Source organism: Chelonia mydas, chromosome 20 (assembly GCF_015237465.2).
Source record: "Chelonia mydas isolate rCheMyd1 chromosome 20, rCheMyd1.pri.v2, whole genome shotgun sequence".
In the NCBI taxonomy this organism is placed as follows: domain Eukaryota; kingdom Metazoa; phylum Chordata; order Testudines; family Cheloniidae; genus Chelonia; species Chelonia mydas.
Genome location: NC_051260.2, coordinates 4,831,066 through 4,850,491, shown reverse-complemented (window position 1 = coordinate 4,850,491; position 19,426 = coordinate 4,831,066). Strand labels below are relative to the sequence as shown.

The 19,426-nt window shown below is 50.9% G+C and overlaps 1 protein-coding gene across 1 annotated transcript in view; it reads right to left on the bottom strand.

Moving 5' to 3' along the window:
* FAIM2 (Fas apoptotic inhibitory molecule 2) overlaps positions 1–17,620 on the bottom strand; it is a 35,051-nt gene extending 17,431 nt beyond the window's left edge. The window contains exons 1-6 of the mRNA XM_007069916.3: positions 17,213–17,620; positions 13,486–13,675; positions 5,109–5,212; positions 4,287–4,351; positions 3,707–3,760; positions 383–433 (exon numbers count right to left, since the gene is read on the bottom strand). Of these exons, the coding sequence (XP_007069978.1) occupies positions 383–433; positions 3,707–3,760; positions 4,287–4,351; positions 5,109–5,212; positions 13,486–13,675; positions 17,213–17,227 (479 nt within the window). The 5' untranslated portion in view covers positions 17,228–17,620. The remainder of the gene's footprint in view (positions 1–382; positions 434–3,706; positions 3,761–4,286; positions 4,352–5,108; positions 5,213–13,485; positions 13,676–17,212) is intronic.
* Between the last annotated feature and the right edge of the window lie 1,806 nt (positions 17,621–19,426).

The following is a 19,426-nucleotide window of genomic DNA, read 5'->3' as shown; positions in this document are numbered from 1 at the left end:
CTTTTCCTACCAAGTTGCAGCTCTGACGCAGCGACTTGCAACTGCCCCGTGTGTCAGCACACAACCACGCCATGCACCAACACACAACCGCTCCGTGCACCAGCTCACAACTGCATCATGTCTGCTGGCTAGGAGCACATGGCCCCCATGAATCTCTGGCAAGGAGACATAACTGCATTACCTCTGCTATACCGCCGCACTCACACATGACTGCAACCCCTCTGCTACAGACAGTGCAGAATCTGGGCTGCGTCTGCTCGGAGATACAACTTTGGCTTGTGCTGCAGCCCATGAGTCAGGAACATACGGGATTTGAGCCGTGATAGGAAAGCACCAGTACGTCAGTTTGTTGGGTTGTTTAAAGCAGAAGGAAGTATTTTACCTGGGTCCGGAGCAGCAAGCCAGGATCAAGTATGTCACGAAGAACACTGCGCTGTGAGAAAGAAGAGAGACACAAAGGATGGGTGACGGAGGAAGAACCTGGTGTTGAAGGCGGTTGACATGGGAGAGGGAGCGCTCTCGGGCTTGATTGTTCCTGCTGCATTTTGCTGCTGACGCACCAGGGAGCTATATAGCCGAACACCCTGGGAAATGGCTTTACCATCCAGATCCAGATTGGAGAAAGGAGGAGGTTTAAGACCTATTCTTAGCGTACGTCTACACTGCAGAAAGAGCGCCACGGCAGCACGTCTCAGAACCCAGGTCAGCTGACTCGACTTGTGCTACGGGGCTCAACAGAGCAGTGTGACCATCCCTGCTTGGGCTGGAGCCCGGGCTCTGAAACCCGGCAAGAGGGGTGGGGCTTAGAGTCCAGGCTCCAGCCTGAGCCTGAATGTCTATATTGCTATTTTAGTCCCGGAGGGCGAGCCTGAGTCAGTTGACTTGGGCTCTGAGACTCAGCACTGGCCGGGTTTTTTTACAGTGTAGACATACCCTACGGTATTTGTATGGCATCCATTGCCCTAGTGTCCAAGTGCAACACTCCTCTGCGGCAGGACAGTGCTATAAACCCCCATTTCACAGAAGGGGAACTGGGACTCAGAGGGAGGAAGGCCCAAATCCTCAGAGGTATACTTGGGCACCTAGTGTTAGGCACTTAAATACCTTTGAGGATCTAGGCCTATGTGACGTGCTCAAGGTCACACAGGAAGTCTGCAGCAGGGCAAGAACTCAGCCCCAAGTCTCCTGAATCCCAAGTTAGTGCCCCAACCACCAGACTCTCCTTCCTTTACAATAATACATAAATAAGTAATAATAATAATAATAATAAATTCAACAAGAAAAGGAATCTGAGGGGAGCATACCGCACAGAGCCCAAAACCTTTTAAACTGGTCCACAAACCAAGCAGCCAAATTGCCAGAGAGTTGACCATCTCCAGAGTTGACCATCTCCAGAGCCGAACAGCTCCAGAGAGTTGACCATCTCCAGAGCTGATCGCCTCCAGAGAGTTGACCCTCTCCCAGCAACAAAAGGATCCTCCATCCCTCCCCAGAGCATCACACGGCCCTGTGTTTTTCCACAGGGTCGACAGCTATCCTGTAACGATAAACCGATAGCCCCTAGTGCCTGAGGCAACCCAGTGGTAGGTGAGAAGGCAGGTTCCAAAGGCATTGATGGTAATCAGAAAACTGGCCTCTCATGTGTCTAATAAATAAGGAACGTGAACGGGGAGGCAAATCTCACAGTCTTTGATAAATGCGCCATTGATAGATCTGTGGTCTGCTCCTGCAGGAAGAAGCCACAGAAAGTGCTGGGGACTGGAATAATCATGGAAGAGTGGAAGGAGGCTTCCCACAGACAAGAGGGGGAGAGAGAGAGAGAGAGGGCCTGATTCTCATTACCCTCAGGCCTCATTCTGCCTCTCTGGCAGTATAAAGGGACCTTTAAGTGGGTGGACTTTACAATCACACCACCGTAAGGCCCCTTTCCACCGCCAGAGCGGTGTAACGGGCTCTTAGTGTATATGGGAATCAGGCCCAGAGGGAATAAATAAAGCAACAGGATCAATAGAATGGATAGTGGAGAGACATGATGTGTGGGTGGATGGAAGGAAGGAAGAAAAGAAAGAATAGATAAGTAGAGTGGATGAAAGGAAAGGAAAGGAAAGGAAAGGAAAGGAAAGGAAAGGAAAGGAAAGGAAAGACAGAAGTCCCATGATCCAGGATCCTTTCCCCAAAGTAAGGGTTGCAAAAGAACACTGACTGGCGTCAGACACATTCCCTGAATTGCGAGAGAAGAATATGGACAAATGAGGAGGCCAGGAGATGGAAAGGCAGCTGGAGAGATATCTGGGGAACCTGCCTTGATAACAAGTATGGGTCCTAATCAGAAGCTCAGATCTGGAACAGAATCTGAATCCACACTTCTCAAAAGGGGCTCTCTCAGATCTACCTAACCTTGCTCCCAGTGCTAAGGAGAACATGTTATCCTTTAAGGGCATGAACACTGCATCATCACCAGCTTCCTCCTTCTGCTGCTATTTTGGGTCTTTCTCCAACTTTCTCTAAGCTAGTTTCTCACCTCTGGGTTTTGGGTGTGAACTAACAAGAAACAGGTTCAGCGTGGCCTGTTAATGGCCATTTGCATCTCACACTCCACCTGCTTAATTAACTGCCAGCATGCAGACACTAACCTTGCAGAGGACACAAGAAATGCTACATGGGCAAATATTTTTAACACCTTGGGGCTCAGCTAAAAAGATACATTCTCCATGATTATTCAGGCCGGATGACTGGTCAGCATGCCCCGTGGGTATGAGCTCGAATCCAGTGCATTCCAATCCAGACTCATATGTACTTTTCCGTTCCTCCTTTATACTTGTTGCATTCTTTAATGGCTGACAGACAGATAGACCTCAGCTGGTGTAAATCTGTGCAGCTTTGACTTCCATTTACACCAGCTGAGGATCTGGCCCCCATATGGCAACAGGCAAAGCACATGTAAGCGGCCAGGAATGTGATTTTGCAGCTCATGTAGACATACCCATACTAGCTTGACCTAACTGGCTCACTAAAAATAGCAGTGAGGACATGGGACAGCAGGGGAGGGGCCGGGGACAAACCTCCCCATCCAGGAGCTCAAAGGCCGGGCAGGACGGTCCCGCGGGCCGGATGTGGCCCGCGGGCCATAGTTTGCCCACCTCTGATCTAGTCTGACCTCCTGTTTGTGAAGGCACAGTGGAAATTTGCCACCTGGTCTTTCTCATCAATTTAAAAAGTGATAGATTATGAGTAAACTTTTCTATGGTGCCTAAGTGACTCAGGACCACAAGTCAATGGGAGTCAGGCTTCTAAGCCACTTGGGCGCTTTTGAATATTTCACCCTGCAGCTTGGAAAATCCTCTCAGCTCTGGCTTCTACTGAATTCAGCAACACCGGTGATATTTCAAAACTGGCTGCCTGGTGGTACCTAACAATATTTTGTTTAAAGTGCCCCGCAGTACATTTGATAGCGTTAAGTGTTTTGTTTGCACTCATCTCAGCACAGCAGCAAACACTCCAGCTAGGGTTACTTTGAGGTTTCCTGTGTACACTTCTTGTTTTTCACAAGCTCATGTTTGTTCTCGTCTCAAAGGTGAATTTCCTCTCCTGCACGTGGGGTAGGTGTTCAGATGCAGCAGCGGGCTCTAAAAGTGCCTCCAAATAAACTCAGCCGTACACAATCTGCTCTACCATTTCTGAATGGGAAAAGGCATTAGATACTTACTAGGAAGCCCAGTACCAGGCTGGGTTTGACTGGACATAACCTTTGACTGGCTCACTGCAGGAGAAAGAGAAAGAAAAGTGTGGGGGAGTCATTCACGGGGCACGGAACAGCAATCACTTCACAGTCAAGTCGCTGAACGTTTTCAAGTGACGGTGATCTATTATGGGATCTAAATGTAATTTGATCTATGCGCACCCAAAACACTACGTTATCCGAGCTACAGGGAGCCTGAGACCTGCTTACTTGAGAACAGATAAGCTACTCCCCAAGGGAAAGATACCCACATATCTGGGGCTGACTTGATAATGCTCAAGAGAAAGATATCCAGGTATCAGAGTGACAGATAACGCTCAATCAAATGATACACGGGTATCAATGCCAGTTAATACCCATGGAAAAGATTTCCAGGTACCTGAGTGACGGACAGCACTCAAGGGAAAGTTATCCACGTAGCCAAGTAACTGATAATGACCAAGTGAAAGCTACTCAAGGACCTGAGTGACCGATACCCAAGGAAAAGATACCCATGTGCACAAGTAAGACGTCAGAGCTGAGGATTGTTGCTAACTCAGAAACCTACCAGAAGGTGAAGAGAGCCACAATGCTGACTGTGACAGACAGCTGGAGCATAAGAATGGCATAGACCTGAAACGAGAAACCACAGCATCTTGTCAGTGCGGGTCACAGTCACGCCTGGCTAGAGGCAGACTCCGCCCCCATGCTCCCCTATGGAAGGAAGCTGGAGCCTCCGCTGATGGAAATCCTCGGTCGGCTCCTCAGGTGATGTATGTGGCTCCATTGACATCAATTGGGCTGTGTGATTTACACTGACTGGCAATCTGGCCCATTGCTTTCAGTGGAGCGACACCAATTTACACCAGCTGGGGATCTGGCCCCATTGACTTCACTGGAGCTACACGGATTTAACCCAGTTGGGGGTCAGATCCATTGACTTCAATGGAGCTATGCTGATTGACGCCATCTGGCCCAGGAACCATTTTGCTGCTCTAATACTCCTGAAGAATATGTGTTCCAAACGCGTGATGGAGACGGCCCTGCGGTATCACCAGGATCCAATAGGACACCGTTAATTAACCATTCGGGGCTCACCCTCCACAGTGGGCAGAGGAGGGCCTGAGCCAGGCAGCTCAGACGCAGATCTGAACGTGCCCCGATTGACATTAGCATTAAGGCCCTGCAGCGCGGCGCTCGCTGGGTCTCACCAGCCTGAGCCATCCAAGCCCTGCACCAGGCTAGAGCATCATTGCGCTGGCAGGGACCGTGGAGCTGTGTCTTACTTCATTCTCCCCCGCCGCCTCCCCGCCTCCTCTTGGGGCCCATTAGCTTCAGCCAGGGTTTGGCACATCCCTACATAAGCTTGGGAGGCTGTCCCAGGTGGTACCTTTCTGACGAACACTCTGCGCACATTTCTGTCATCCCAGTTGAAGGTCGTGAGTAGCTCCGTGTCCCCTGGGTACCCTCCACTGCCGTAGTTTGGGCTGGCACCTGGAAAGAGAAAGGCACATCAGATGCCACCTCCCAGCTTTGCTCCTCACCCCAGCTGTGCCCTGCCTCTTCCCCAGGGGGCACTGGGGTGTTGTCTGAAACCAGGGGTGGATTAAAGTTTATAGCAGGCCTGGATTACCCACTCCCCCCACAAACCTCAAGATTTCCCACGCACATTGGACCGCCAGCCTAGGGAGATACTTCTGCTAGGCATCCCAGCTTAGACCCTGTCTTCCTGAGCCCTTGATCTTCCTACCCAGCCAACCATATCAAGGATGTCTTCCTGTGGCTTTGACTCCGAATTATCTGCTGCCTCCCGATCCTGCCTGAGCTCAGATCCTACCTCAGTCCATGTCTGGCCTGAGACACAAATCAAGACCGAAGGAAAGGGCAAGAGAAGAAAAGACTCTTCCCCAGGAGCTCCTAGCTGAGAGGCACAAGCGTTTTGCTGTCCACACTCCAACAATGTTAAGGGCCACTCTGCAGAGGAGGAGAACTAAAGGCGCAGATCTCCTGGGAGCTGCAACCACAAGCCCTGCCCTGGCCCAAAAGGATCGGAACAGTAGCATGCCCCCCTGCAACAACTGCACACGCTAGGGTGTGGGCCGGCAGGACTTAATGCAGAGCCACCGGTCGCCTTCCGGAGCTTGACTTCCCTCTCCATTGTAACGCACCCCGAGGCAGAAAAATCAGGTGCCAACCAGGAGCTGCGGGACATGACTGGCCTGCCTGGCATCTTTCGTTCAGCAGAAGGAAAGAGTCCCTTCAACAGGACGTGGGACAAACTGGCTGCTGGGAGACATTTCAGCTGCTGTGTGTTGTGGGGATGGGGATCTCAAGGCCGAGCGAGGCAACTCCTCATGCTCCCCACGGATGAGCCCCAGGTCACCTTCTCTTGTACCACATTTGGGTGGGGGTCCCACAGAAGAAGAAATGGCCCCATACACCCTTGTGCCTCAGCCCACGGAGGGAGTCCTGCAGCAGAAATGCTTACATCATACAGTGACCCACTCCGCAGATGGGAGCCCTGGAGAACACTGCCCACCCAATTATCTTTACCTGAACTTGGGCATGGCGAGAGGGCGTTAGGCCACCATTGCACTCTGTATTCTGGGACTGTGCAGGGCTCTGCCCAGTCTCAGTATATATTAGAGCAGCCTTTGGCTACCCTAACCTCTCATGGCTCCCTTTAGGCTCTGAAAAAGAGATAATTGTCACAGCATAGTGTCCTCTGGCCAGGCTCCCTACCCACCTCCTAAGCTGGCTAAGCCCTCCACAAAAGCAGATTCTCAGGGGGTAGTTTAAACCCACTGTGAGTCCACTTTACATTGCCAGAGAGGCATAAAATGGCCTTTGATGAGCTGAGCACTGGGCCCTGTATTCTCCGCGGTCTGTAACTGTTAGAAAGGGAGCACCTTTCTGGAAACCTTCCCCTTCCTCCCCTTTGAGCATGGAAAGTTTTAAGTCTGTTAAGCGAGCGGTTTGGGAGTTGCCGAATGTGTCACAATCCACCGTAATAAAAAAAAAAAACAACAGCTGTTGATTAACGAAGCCACAACTCAAAAATAGAAAAGAAAAAGTGTGTCCCAGTTCTGGTTCAACAAACTCAGCTGAAGAGCCGTTAACCTCGGAACACCGGCTGCAATGGCCACTGAGCCCAGACGAGTTCTGCCGCACCAGGAGGAGATCAATGGTCCACTTGAAGGCTGCTCCATAACCTGACCATCGGGCTGTATCCTGTGGCTTGGGGGTAGACAGCGGGGGACGGAGGGGACGAATGGATTGAAAAGTCAGGGGAGAGGCGGGGAAATGTGTCTGGGCGGACAGAAAACGAGCCTTTTTTGAAAAAGTTCGGCAAGTCGAAAAGCGAAAAGAAAAAATGTGTTTGTATCGAACAAACTGGTTTGTCTCGATCCAATCAAAACATTTTTCGTGCTTTTGAACTGTTTTTTAATGAAATCAAAACAAAGTTTCAAACGTGTCCGGGGTGGGGCGGGGGGGGGCAGCAGCTGTTGATCTGCAAACAAAAGGCAGAGCAGAATCCTGTTTCTGGGGCGAATTTATAGAAGTGGAATCCAGTTATCCAAACTGGAAGTGTGGCCAAGACACGGGGTGAACTATGTCATGGGATCTTTAATAGCTACCCTGAGGCCTCAGATTATACCCTTACTTTCCAGCCATGGCCGGAAGCCTCACCTTTCACTGAATATTAAATACTCCCACATGGATGCATCTGCCCCGTCACCCACAGCACTCTGCTAAACTTGCTCTGCAATCCCCTGGCGCTGTCTAATGGCCTGAGATTAACAGGTGCCTGCCTCACTTCTTGTGACAGCCCATTTCCCTGGAGATAACTTCATCCCAGAGGCACAGACGGCTTTTTCAAGGAGGTCCTCTGCCCTGCCCCTGGTGTGAGTTACACACAGGGAGGCTGACTGACTCGCCCACAGTCATGGAGTGAGTTGGCACTGAGCCGAGATCAGAGAGAACCCAGGTCCCTTACTGCCTTCTACACCTTTTCCCAAACCACCTGCATGAAGAGCTCTTCATTAAGAGGCCCTTTTTGCCTATAAGGAAACCCAAACAGGGAAGACTATTTCACTAGGAGGGGGGTGAAGCACTGGAATGGGTTATCGAGGGAGGTGGTGGAATCTCCATCCTTAGAGGTTTTTAAGGCCCGGCTTGACAAAGCCTTGGCTGGGATGATTTAGTTGGGGTTGGTCCTGCTTTGAGCAGGGGGTTGGACTAGATGATCTCCTGAGGTCTCTTCCAACCCTAATCTTCTATGATTCTATGGTTCTTCTATGATTCTAAAACCAAACCTGCCCCGTGGATCATCACTGAGGTTTAGTGCACATGAGCCAGGCCTGCAGCAAATGTCACCCCTGATGTAGGGGAAGGTTAAGAGCAGGGAAATCCTCAGATACATGGGACCATCTGGATGACAGTAGGGGGCAGGAGGTGATGTAACAGTAGCCGTGGCAACCAGTGATGCTGTTGCAGAATAATAATCCTTAGCTCTTATCATCACTAGATCTCAAAGCACTTTGCAAAGGAGGTCAGTATCATTATCCCCATTTTACAGATGAGGAAACTGAGGGAGGGGAAGTGACTTGTTTGAGTCACCCAGCCGGCCAGTGGCAGAGCCAGGAATAGACCCTGGGCATCCTGAGTCTCAGTCCATTGTTCTAGCCACTAGGCAATGCCATCTAGTGAGAGAGGATCAGGGATAACCGAAATGGGGAAACTGAGGCACAGAACAGGCCTACAAGTCAAGTTTAGAATTCAGTCATCTCTGGCTCCCAGCTCTGCGCTCAAACCATTAGTCCATCCTATACTGTACATCAGATCAGGTAGACGGAGTGAGAAATACCATAATTAGACAGATACATAGGCAGGCAGGCACATAGAGAGACAATGATGGTAGAGTAGTACCATGAATGCCAGAGGCTGATCAATCTCACATAATTCACTGAGATGTAAATACAATAAGTGAGTTGACTGGAAGCCGATGGCACTGTTGATAATAATCATGGTGTGGACAGATGACAAAAATCTTGTAGCTGGTGAGAGGGGCTGGTGCTGAGAAGGAAGTGTTTACCAAGAGATTAAGAGCATACTGCACCTCTCTAGCACCTCCCAGGGAAATGGAGAGAGTCGCTGGCACTGAGAAGTTTCAGAGTAACAGCCGTGTTAGTCTGTATTCGCAAAAAGAAAAGGAGGACTCGTGGCACCTTAGAGACTAACCAATTTATTTGAGCATAAGCTTTCGTGAGCTACAGCTCACTTCATCGGATGCATCCGATGAAGTGAGCGGTAGCTCACGAAAGCTTATGCTCAAATAAATTGGCACTGAGAAGGAAGTGTTTACCAAGAGATTACCAAGGCCATATTGCATCTCCCTAGCCCGGCCCACCCAAAGCTCTCCATGATCTTTACAAGCAATTCCGAATTTAGCTCCACAGTCCCCTCGTGTTGCAGGCAGGTGTCAACATCTGGAGGTTGCAAATGAGGATACTGAAGCACAGAGAGGGGCGTAGGTGCCAAAATATCTTGCTCAAAGTCACACGGGGAACATTTGGCATAGCCAGAAATAGAACCCAGGATCCTGAGTCCCTGTCTCCCAAATGCCTCAGCCTGCAGTCCTCGCTGCTGGAAGTCCAGTAACTCTTCTGTTCTCGGCCTCAGACCCAGGGTGCGGGTAAATTCAACTCAGCCCTCCATAATCCAACGTACCACATCTTAGCACCAGCCTATGCTACACAATGCACCTCCAGTGTCACTCACAGCAAGCTCAGGGACTGGATTTGCCAAACCCAGTTAACCATCTAGATTCATAGATATTAAGGTGAGAAGGGACCATTATGAACGTCTAGTCTGACCCCCTGCACAACGCAGGCCACAGAATCTCACCCACCTACTCCTGCAATAAACCTCACCTATGTCTGAGCTATTGAAGTCCTCAAATCATGGTTTAAAGACTTCAAGGTGCAGAGAATCCTCCAGCAAGTGACCCATGCCCCATGCTGCAGAGGAAGGCTAAAAACCCCCAGGGCCTCTTCCAATCTGCCTTGGAGGAAAATTCCTTCCTGACCCCAAATATGGCGATCAGCTGAACCCTGAGCATGTGGGCAAGATTCACCAACCAGATACCAAGGAAAGAATTCTCTGTAGTAACTCAGATCCCACCCCCTCAAACATCCCATCACAGGCCATTGGGCCTATTTACCATGAATATTTAAAGATCAATTAATTGTCTAGTCTGTATCCCAGCTCCCACCAGTGGGCTGAGTGCCCATGGCATCATGGGAAGGTGAAAAACACCACCTTGCACGGAGCCTCTTGTGCAATACCATATGGTCCACAGGGAGCCCTCAAGAACAGCTGTTGCCATATGCTCTGCGGCCTGAAGTGCTGTTACCCTTGTAATTCTCTTATTTTGTGCACATGTTATGAATGGTCTATTATTTTAGAATTCCGGTCTCAAGGATACCCCCTGTGACAGTGAGTTCCAAAGGTTTAAACCCCCTTGTCAATGTGTGCCCTGCCCCCGGCTCCAGAGGCAGTGCTAGCCCACTGGGAGCCCTAAGCAGGAATATTCTCGAGGGAGGCCCCACACGCAAGACATAACAAAGCAGATAGGGGTCCCCCTTGAGTTGCTCAGGGCCCTAAGCAATTGCTTAGTCTGCTTATGCTTGGCGCCGGCTCTGCCCACCCACCCCCCCTCCATGCCAGAGAGGACATGAGTCTGTTACAGCTGCCAGCTCAGGCTATACAGACTCGCCTGGTTAGCCCTGTTCTGTCTCTGCTGGGTTGGCCACAGCCATCACACAAGAGTGTCAAGCACCACAGCTTCATATCTCCCCAAAGAGCTTCTCCTCTCCTCCTTCTTTGCTTCACTGCCACCTGCCCTGTCATCCAGGCTTGCAAGCTCACCTCCCAGTGGCTCTCATACAGCTCCTCTTACCCTGCAATCTGAACGCCTCGTAGAATCATAGAAGATTAGCGTTGGAAGAGACCTCCGGAGGTCATCTAGTCCAATCCCCTGCTCAAAGCAGGACTAACCCCAACTAAATCATCCCAGCCAGGGCTTTGTCAATCCAGGGCTTAAAAACCTCTAAGGAAGGAGATTCCACCACCTCCCTAGGTAACCCATTCTAGTGCTTCACCACCCCCCTAGTGAAACAGTGTTTCCTGATATCCAACCTAGACCTCCCCCACTGCAACTTGAGACCATTGCTCCTTGTTCTGTCATCTGCCACCACTGAGAACAGCTGAGCTGCATCCTCTTTGGAACGCCCCTTCAGGTAGTTGAAGGCTGCTATCAAATCCCCCCTCGCCATCTATAATGCATTTATCTTCCCAACACCGCTCCAGAGGGTGCTATATGAGCTCCAATGTACAGATGGGAAACTGAGGCACGGACAGGCTCAGTGACTTGCTCAAGGTCACCCAGGAAGGCTGTTGCAGAGCAGGGACTTGACCCAGATCCTTGGCTCACACCCTAAACACTAGGCCAGGGGAAGGCAGACTGCGGGCCAAATCTGGACCACCAGACCCTTTTGAACAGACCCGGAAAACTTTTTATTTACTTGTTATCATTATTGTTATTTTTTTTATTATTATTTTCTCTGGAGCCTGGACCTTGACTATACCCTGACCAAGAAATTTGGACCTCGACAAAAAAATAATTTACTACCCCTGCAGGAGGCCATCCTTCCATTTAAGCCTGCTCCCCATAGGCGCCAACTCCGCGGGTGCTCCAGCACCCACTGGCAACCAGCTCACTCCCACCCCCCCAGCGCCTCCCATCCACCCCACAGATCAACTCCCCCCCCCCAGCGCCTCCTGCCTGCCGCGATCAGCTCTTCCGCAATGTGCAGGAGGTGCTGGGAGGGAGGGGGAGGAGCGGGGAGGGGGCTCTCTCGCGGGAGGGGGCAGGAAGAGGTGGAGAAGAGGCGGGGTGGGGCCAGGGTGGAGCGGGGGCGGGAAGAGGCAGGGCAGGGGTGGGGGCCTGGGGGAAGGGGTGGAGTGGGGGCAGGACCTGGGGCGGAGTGGGCGTTGAGCACCCTCAGGGGAAAGTACAAGCCGGAGCCCGTGCTGTTCCCTCCTTGCTTCCCAGACGCTGCCACTTCTTTCCCTGCTTTGCCCATTAACTCACTGCTTACCAAGGCAAACACTCAAAGTCAATGAGAATTTAACCTGTGTGAGAGCCTCGGGATCTGGCCACTCTGCTAATAAGGGGAACCCAGTGCTCTTGCCTATTCAAGGGCAGGGCCGGTAATGTTTGGCCTGCCACGCCAAAATAAACCAAGCTGCATCTTGGTGTGCCTTTAGGTTTGCCTCTAGGTACTTCGTACGTCACACAGTACCTGTCAATGCAACACGATGCAACGTCACACACACACACAGCCGGGGATAGGAACCCCCAGCTTGCAGCCAGGCTGGGGTCAGAGAGATCAGAGAAAGAGGAAAGGGACCTGGAATAATAGGAACGTGGTGGCCAGCAAGGGAGTTGCCAGGGAGAGGCTATGTGGGGGGGACTCCATATGATGGCACATACAACTGGGCACACAGCTGCAGCGTGGGAATCCTGCCAGGCTCATAAACTGCATGGGTCTGGAGTCAATAGATGAAAGCAATCCCCCAGTGTATTTATAACCTTGTAACTTGCAATTACAGGTTATTTATCGCCTCTCTGTTACGGACATGTTCACCGAGGCAGAAGGGGATGAGGGAGAAAGATTCAGAGGCAGTCAAGGTGCAAGTGTCATCAGGGAGCTCCAGATAAACAGCCCAGCGACTTAGTAGCCCTGTGCTTCCCTGCAGCAGGAGGTCTCCATGGACGCACCTTTACCGTCCTCGGAGCCCTACTGATGCGGTTACAGGATGTAACAGAAATAATTCCCCCCTCACACACACACCCCTGGAAATTCAACCCAAACAAGCCAGGAGTCAGATGCAGCCACCAAAGACAAGACCCGAGATTCACTATAACACAACCAGCTATTCGCTTACTAAGAAATCAGCCCTACCAGGGGCTGTCCAGTCAGGACTCCAGTTCTGTCCCCCACTCTGAGGGGGGGTAAGGCAGGGGTGGCCAACCTGAGCTTGAGAAAGAGCCAGAATTTACCAATGTACATTGCCAAAGAGCCACAGTAACACGTCAGCAGCAGCCCCCACCCCCACTCCCAGCCGCCTCCGGTAGCCCTGCCGATCAGCGCCTCCCCCTCCCTCCCCGCACCTCCCGATCAGCTGTTTCATGGCGTGCACGAGGCTCTGGGGGGGAGGGGGAGGCGCGAGGGCACGGCCGGCTCAGGGGAGGGTGTGGGAAGGGGTGGAGTGGGGGCAGGGCCTGTGGCAGAGCCAGGGGTTGAGCGGTGGGCACCCCCTGGCACACTGGAAAGTTGGCGCCGGTAGCTCCAGCCCCGGAGTCGGGGCCTAGACAAGGAGCCGCATATTAACCGCTGAAGAACCGCAAGTGGCTCCGGAGCCACTGGCTGGCCACCCCTGCAGTAGGGTCTAGTGGTTAGAGCAGGGGAGTGGCAGTCAGGACTCTTAGATTCTATCCCCTGCTCCGAGACGGAGTGGAGCCTACTGATTCGAGCAGAGGCCTGGGGTTCAGGACTCCCGGATTCTATTTCTGGCTCTGCCACTGACTTGCTCTGTGATCTTGGCCAAGTCTCTGCACCTCAGCTTCACTCATCAGTAAAACAGGGACAATAAACTGGCCGAGTGAATTTCACAGCAATGCAGGGCAAGCAAGTACTCACTGGGGTCCACATAAGCCCAGCTGGGGTGGAGGGGCACAGACGGTGGAGGGGAGAATGCCTCCGTTTTCATCCTTTCCCCTGAAGTTGCTTCCTCGTACGTCGGGGGTGCCGAGGGGGCGGTTGCATTGTCCTTCTTTTCTCCCTGTCCCTGCTGTCCCTCGGAGTTAGGAGGCTTGTTATTCACAGAGAGCTGTGTGGCAAAGAGAAATCAGCATTAAAATAGCCACAACAGAATGACAGGGAATAAGAACAACCTCACAGCTGGAACCATCAGCTGACGCATCACAGATGGCAACTCATCTGTGGTTTGGGCCTAATCCAAAGCTCATCAACGTCATTGGAAATACACCCATCGACTTCAATGGGCTTTGGATCTTGCCTTTGGGTGAATTCAGTCCGGTACACTCAGTAACATTCAGGGTTGGAAAGTGGAGGGTGAACAGAACCTCACGCCAGGCCCCATCCCAAGAGAAGGTGGAAGGAGGTCAAAATGGAGGAGAAGAGAGGGCCAATGAGGGACATATATGGAGAGAAGAGGGGAGCGGGAGAAGAGAAATGGAGGGAAGAAAGGGCAAACCAGGGATAGAAAGAGAGGAAAGGAGGAGAGGAAAAAACCATAAATCAGTTGGGGAGGAGACAGAGGATAATAAATTATAAGCAACTGAGCGTGAGAGGAGGCACAGCCGGTGGAAATGACTGAGGGAGAGTCTTCTGTCCATCAGAACCCTTAGAGCAGTGATAATCAGGCCTCGGGGGTTCAGGAGCCAAATTAGAGATCAACATTACCCAAAAGAGCCATAGTCGTGTGAATTCATTGCTTCATATACTATATATATTTATTATTCTCACAGCTAAATGACTGACCATGTATTATTATTTTATCAACTACAATTGGTTAATAACATAGTAAAAGCATCCTGATTGGTTAATAACTTAGATTGGTTAATAATTAAATCACACAGTGTTTTAATATCATGTGCTGGGAAGAGCCGCAGGAGACACATTAAAGAGCCACTTGCGGCTCCCAAGCCTCAGTCTGAGTCTCACTGCCTTAGGGCATCTCATGGTGGGCACCTAAAAACACTAGGCACTAGCGCTGGATGCCAAATGTGAATTAATGACCACGGGACATTTTTTTTAATAGATTTTTTTCCCTGCATTTCCTACAAAAAAAGTTCACTTTTTCGACAAAGAAAAAGAAACCACCATTCCCACCATCCCCTCCCCCTTTTTTTTTTTTACTAAAACCAAAACATTTTACCCATGAAAAATTTCATTTGGGCAAAAAAAAAAAATATCCTCCCTCCCCTCCACAAGGAAAAGGTTTAGACAAGAAAAAATCAACCAGCTCTACTTGACAGTTTTGAAAATTGTGGCCTCCATACTTTACACTGAGTAAAATTTTCAGAAACATCTCAGTAATTTAGGAACCTACGTCCTATTGAAAGTCACCTAGGGCCAGCCTTGACAAAGGCATTTAGACACCTAAAGATGCAGATAGCTGCCTTGTGGGATTTTCAAAAGTGACTTTCAATGGGAGTTAGGCACCTTAAATATATTTGTAGATCAGCCCTTAGGTATTTTTTGTCCACTGTCATCAGTCTCTAAGCCAGCACTCCAGGAACTTTCTGTTTCTGTTCCCAAATGGGGCCCACACAATTGGACATGAAGCAGATCCACTTTCATCAGCAGTTTCTTTGAAACTACCATTTAAATAATAGATTTGAAGGCCAGAGAGAACCATTATGTTCATCCGTTCTGACCTCCCGCATTGCCTGGGCTAGAGAATTGCACCTAGTAATTCCTGCATCAAGCCCATAACTTCTGTGCTGGGTCAGGATTAAATATTCCTGCACCACCCCTGATGTGGCCCAGCATAGGAAGCATTCTAGCCTAGCAGACAGGGCACTGGGCTGCAACCCAGGAGAACGCGGGTCTATTTTTAGCTCTGACCTGCTGGGTGACCTTGGGCAAGTCACATCCCCTCTGTGTGCTTGAGTTTCCCCATCTGTAAACGGGGATAATGGTACTCACCGAGTTCACAAAGCCTTCTGAAATCTGGGATTGAAAAGTGCTATACAAGTAGGTATTATTATATGATTGCTATTATTTTTAAAAGAAATCCTTCGCCATCCTAGTTGCTGAAATAATATCCTTGAATAGGATAACTGAAATCAACGATAGCTTGTCATCGACTTTAAGGGAAGAAGGCTTGGGCTCATAAACAATCCCAAAATTATAAAAGAGCCAAAAACGTACCCACATAGAGAGGATATGTACCTGTATAGAGAGAGACAATGAGCACAATACAGGGCAAAGCAGCTACAGAGGATACCAGCCCATTACATGCCAGCCCCACAGTTTGCTTTGTATCCACAAACACCACTCAAAGACTACGCCAGCTCACTACGCACCAATCGCAGGCTAAGCTTGCTCCATACGCACCAGCCAACAACTAGATAAACCCAATATCAACCAATCACTGGTTGTGTCATCTCAGCGTGCACCAGTCACTGGCAATCTCGACTCAGACCGCACCAATGACGGGACAGGTGAACTCAACCAACGCCAATCATTGGCTAGAAAAAGCCACTATAAATCCGTCACAGCACAACAAGAACCAATTGCCAGCTAGGCAAAACCAGTATAAACCGATCAGAGAGGACAACGGCCTCTCATCAACCAATGGCAGACATTGCATCAACGCCACACGAGCCAGGATGAGATGACCTCATTCCAATGGGGGAAAAGCCCACGGAAGGTGAGGAAGAGGAACAGAGTCCTTGCAAAATGGTCTTTTCATGCAATGATTTCTTGTCTCAGGAGCTGGTACCCGCCCCAGCATCTACCCTCTCCTGTATTCAGACTCCCACTGCATCCCATCGGAGAGAGCATGTGGTACCGACCGCATGCAGGATACTGGCTCTGGCTCTCCCCCTGCCAATCAAGGAGCATCCTTGCCATAGTGACCCAGAAAGAAAACATCTCTCGCTGTCCCAGGACAGACCTCTTGCTGGTTATGTAACCTCTGGATACATATCGGCCGGGGGTTATGTAACCAGCCCATATGGGGCTGCAGCACAGATACCGGGGTAGCTGGCCACCATCTACATCTAGGCAGCCACTGATCTGGTACATACAGGACAGCACATCATGTCCGTGTGGGCTCAGAACTAAAACTCAGCCAGAGAGAATCCTGCAGCCCAGAAGTATCCAAGATTATATATATGTGGTAACCAGAGGATGCTGCATTGCCATGGCAACTGATTTCTCGACGGAGGGGTGGGTGGGTGGGAGGGTGGGAAAGCACAACCCCCTTCCCCCCACCCCCATTCCATTAATTACATGCCAGGGGACGAGGGGTTATACCTTCTCCTTTTTAGCCAACCTGCTGGTGGTGCAGAAAAAATAACCTTCACAAAGCGCCAGGATGGCTCTCAACTCGGCAGGGGCAGGATACCATGGGGCTATGCACAAATACAGACTGTATCGGTACACTCACCCTATAACCTCCCGGTGATACAACCCTCCACTCCATTTCCCTGCCGGATCCCTTCTGTTATAGGCCCCCGACTCATGCACGATGCAGCGGGGCAGTGCAAGAACACCCAGGTCTCGGCTCCATCTCAACACCACGATTTTTATTCCCTGGGCCGAAAGAGTCCCGTTCCCCCTTTGCAAAGTTTGGGGGTAGAAAGGTTAGCCTGGTGTTTGGGTCCCGACCTACCTTCCCTTGGGTCATCGTGCCTCACGGACGAAGCTCTCCTGCTTGGGACACCGACAGTTGGGCACCAACCCTTGTGCAGAGCTCTAGGAGCAGCAGAGAGAGAATGCCTCCTGCCTCTCTTGTGCCCGCCTGGCGATAGGTTTGCTCGCTGCAGTCAAGCCAGCCTGTGCTGATGCTCTTACGTTCCAGCAACATCCACCGAGCTACCAGTCTGCGGGAGAAAGGACTGTACCATTTCCACTCCACAGGACGGGGGAAGGAAGCCAGGCAAAAAGGGGGGAGGATGCAATCACGTGCCAGGACAAAATCCACCCAGCAAATGCCAGGATGGAGCTGGGGGGGCGGGGGGAAGTGGAAGGATGCAGAAGGGATGCTCTTCCTGCAGCATCTCTTTCTCTGCTACATCACGTCAGAGCCAATCGCAGCCCGGGGAGGAGGAGGGGGGGAGTAATTCACCAAGGCACTGCAACGCCGTCGCTAGGGTGAGCAGCCCTCCAGGATTGTCCTGGCGTCTCTAGGAATTAAAGATTAATCTTTAATGAAGGATTATGTCATGTGATGAAACCTCCAGGAGTACGTCCAGCCAAAACCAGCGGCCCGGCCAGTCGCACATGCCGTCTCCACCTGCCCTGTTGGCAGAGGGACGGACGGCTTTGGAGTGAAAGGCTCTGCTTTGCCCCTGAGCTGCTCCGGGCTCAAAGGAAGGCCAGAGACAAGCTCTATAATGTGAGACTGAGGAGCTCACTTCCGGTGTCACCCCAGCCCCGGCTCTGTGACGCAGGGAGGGGATCATGAACCTCATGGCCCCCACTCACGCACCCAGTTCAAACCCGGGTCTATGGCATAGAGAGGGGATCAGGAACTTCACCGCAACGGGGTGCAACCCCCACACAGACCCCCCAGCTCAGACCCAGCTCTGTGACACAGGCAGGGGGTCACGGACCCCACAGCTCAAGGGATGGAGCCCTCACTCCCAGACCCGACTCAGCCCCACCTCTGTAACGCAAGTTGGGATTCAGCAGGGACTTCACAAGCCAGGGTCGGAGCCCCCCATTCAGGGGCCCCAGCTCTGTGGCCTGCTGCGGTAGGAGCGATTGTTATTAACATGATCGATCATCTGGAGGGAAATTAGAAACAACAGAGTTTGAATGAAGACAGATGAATTCAGCTACACAGATGAAGTCAACTGGACAGCTGGAATGTTTGGGGTGAGACCAAAGCTTCACCCATCACACTCCACCCCAACAAGACCTCAGTGCTGAAGGCTGTACAGCAGGGGCAGCATAAGATAAGATAAGAACGGCCAGACCGGTCAGACCAAAGGTCCCTCTAGCCCAGTATCCTGTCTGCCCCAGAGGGAATGAACAGAAGAGGTAAGCATCACGTGATCAGCATACGGTGGTCTACAGTGGCCCTATGCTATGTCGCTGCCCTGGGGTAACTCCAACCCTTTCATCGAATAACCCAAACACCCAAATTACCATTCTGAGCCGACACCCTCCCAAAAATCAGTTGCCAGCTGAAATCTTCGGCTTTCATTTTCCTTACAAAAAAATCCGACGTGTTCAAGAAAAGCAGACATTTTCCCTGAAAATTACACTGAGCCGAAAACCCAATTTTCTGTCAACAGGTTTCAAGAGAAGAATGCTGACTAGCTGCAGGGTTAACCCTTTCCACTCTGCAGCACTTTCACCCTTGTCACGGGAACTTTAAGATAAACTGTAACCAGAAAATGTAAGGGTGGGATTTTACTCCCTTAGGCATCTTTGCAAATTTCATCCTATAAGCAGTGGAAACAAAGGAAGAGGCACTACTGGGAGTGTTACTTAATTATCTTAATGGGCCTTCTCTTCCCTAACTGTGCACCTTGTGTGGTCATTTGTGCAACATGGGTCTGAAAAAGCTCCCCTTCTGATCTGAGGGCATTTCAATACACTGCCCTAGGGTGAGCGGCTTTGCAAGGTGCAAGCTGGTGAGGAAATGAGGGCCAACATGTTGCTTCACAGGACAGTTCAAGTATATCCCTATGATCAATACAATGCATCTTCTGGGTGTCTCCAAGGACGGGGCTGTGGGTGGGGATTGGCATATTACTGGCAGTAATGGAATAGTGTTCGCATTTATTTGCATTGCAATAGCACTGCAGTGTAACCCACACACCTCTTGGGTGTGGTGTTCTGTCCCGTCTAGTGGCACCGAGACCACTGAGAGATG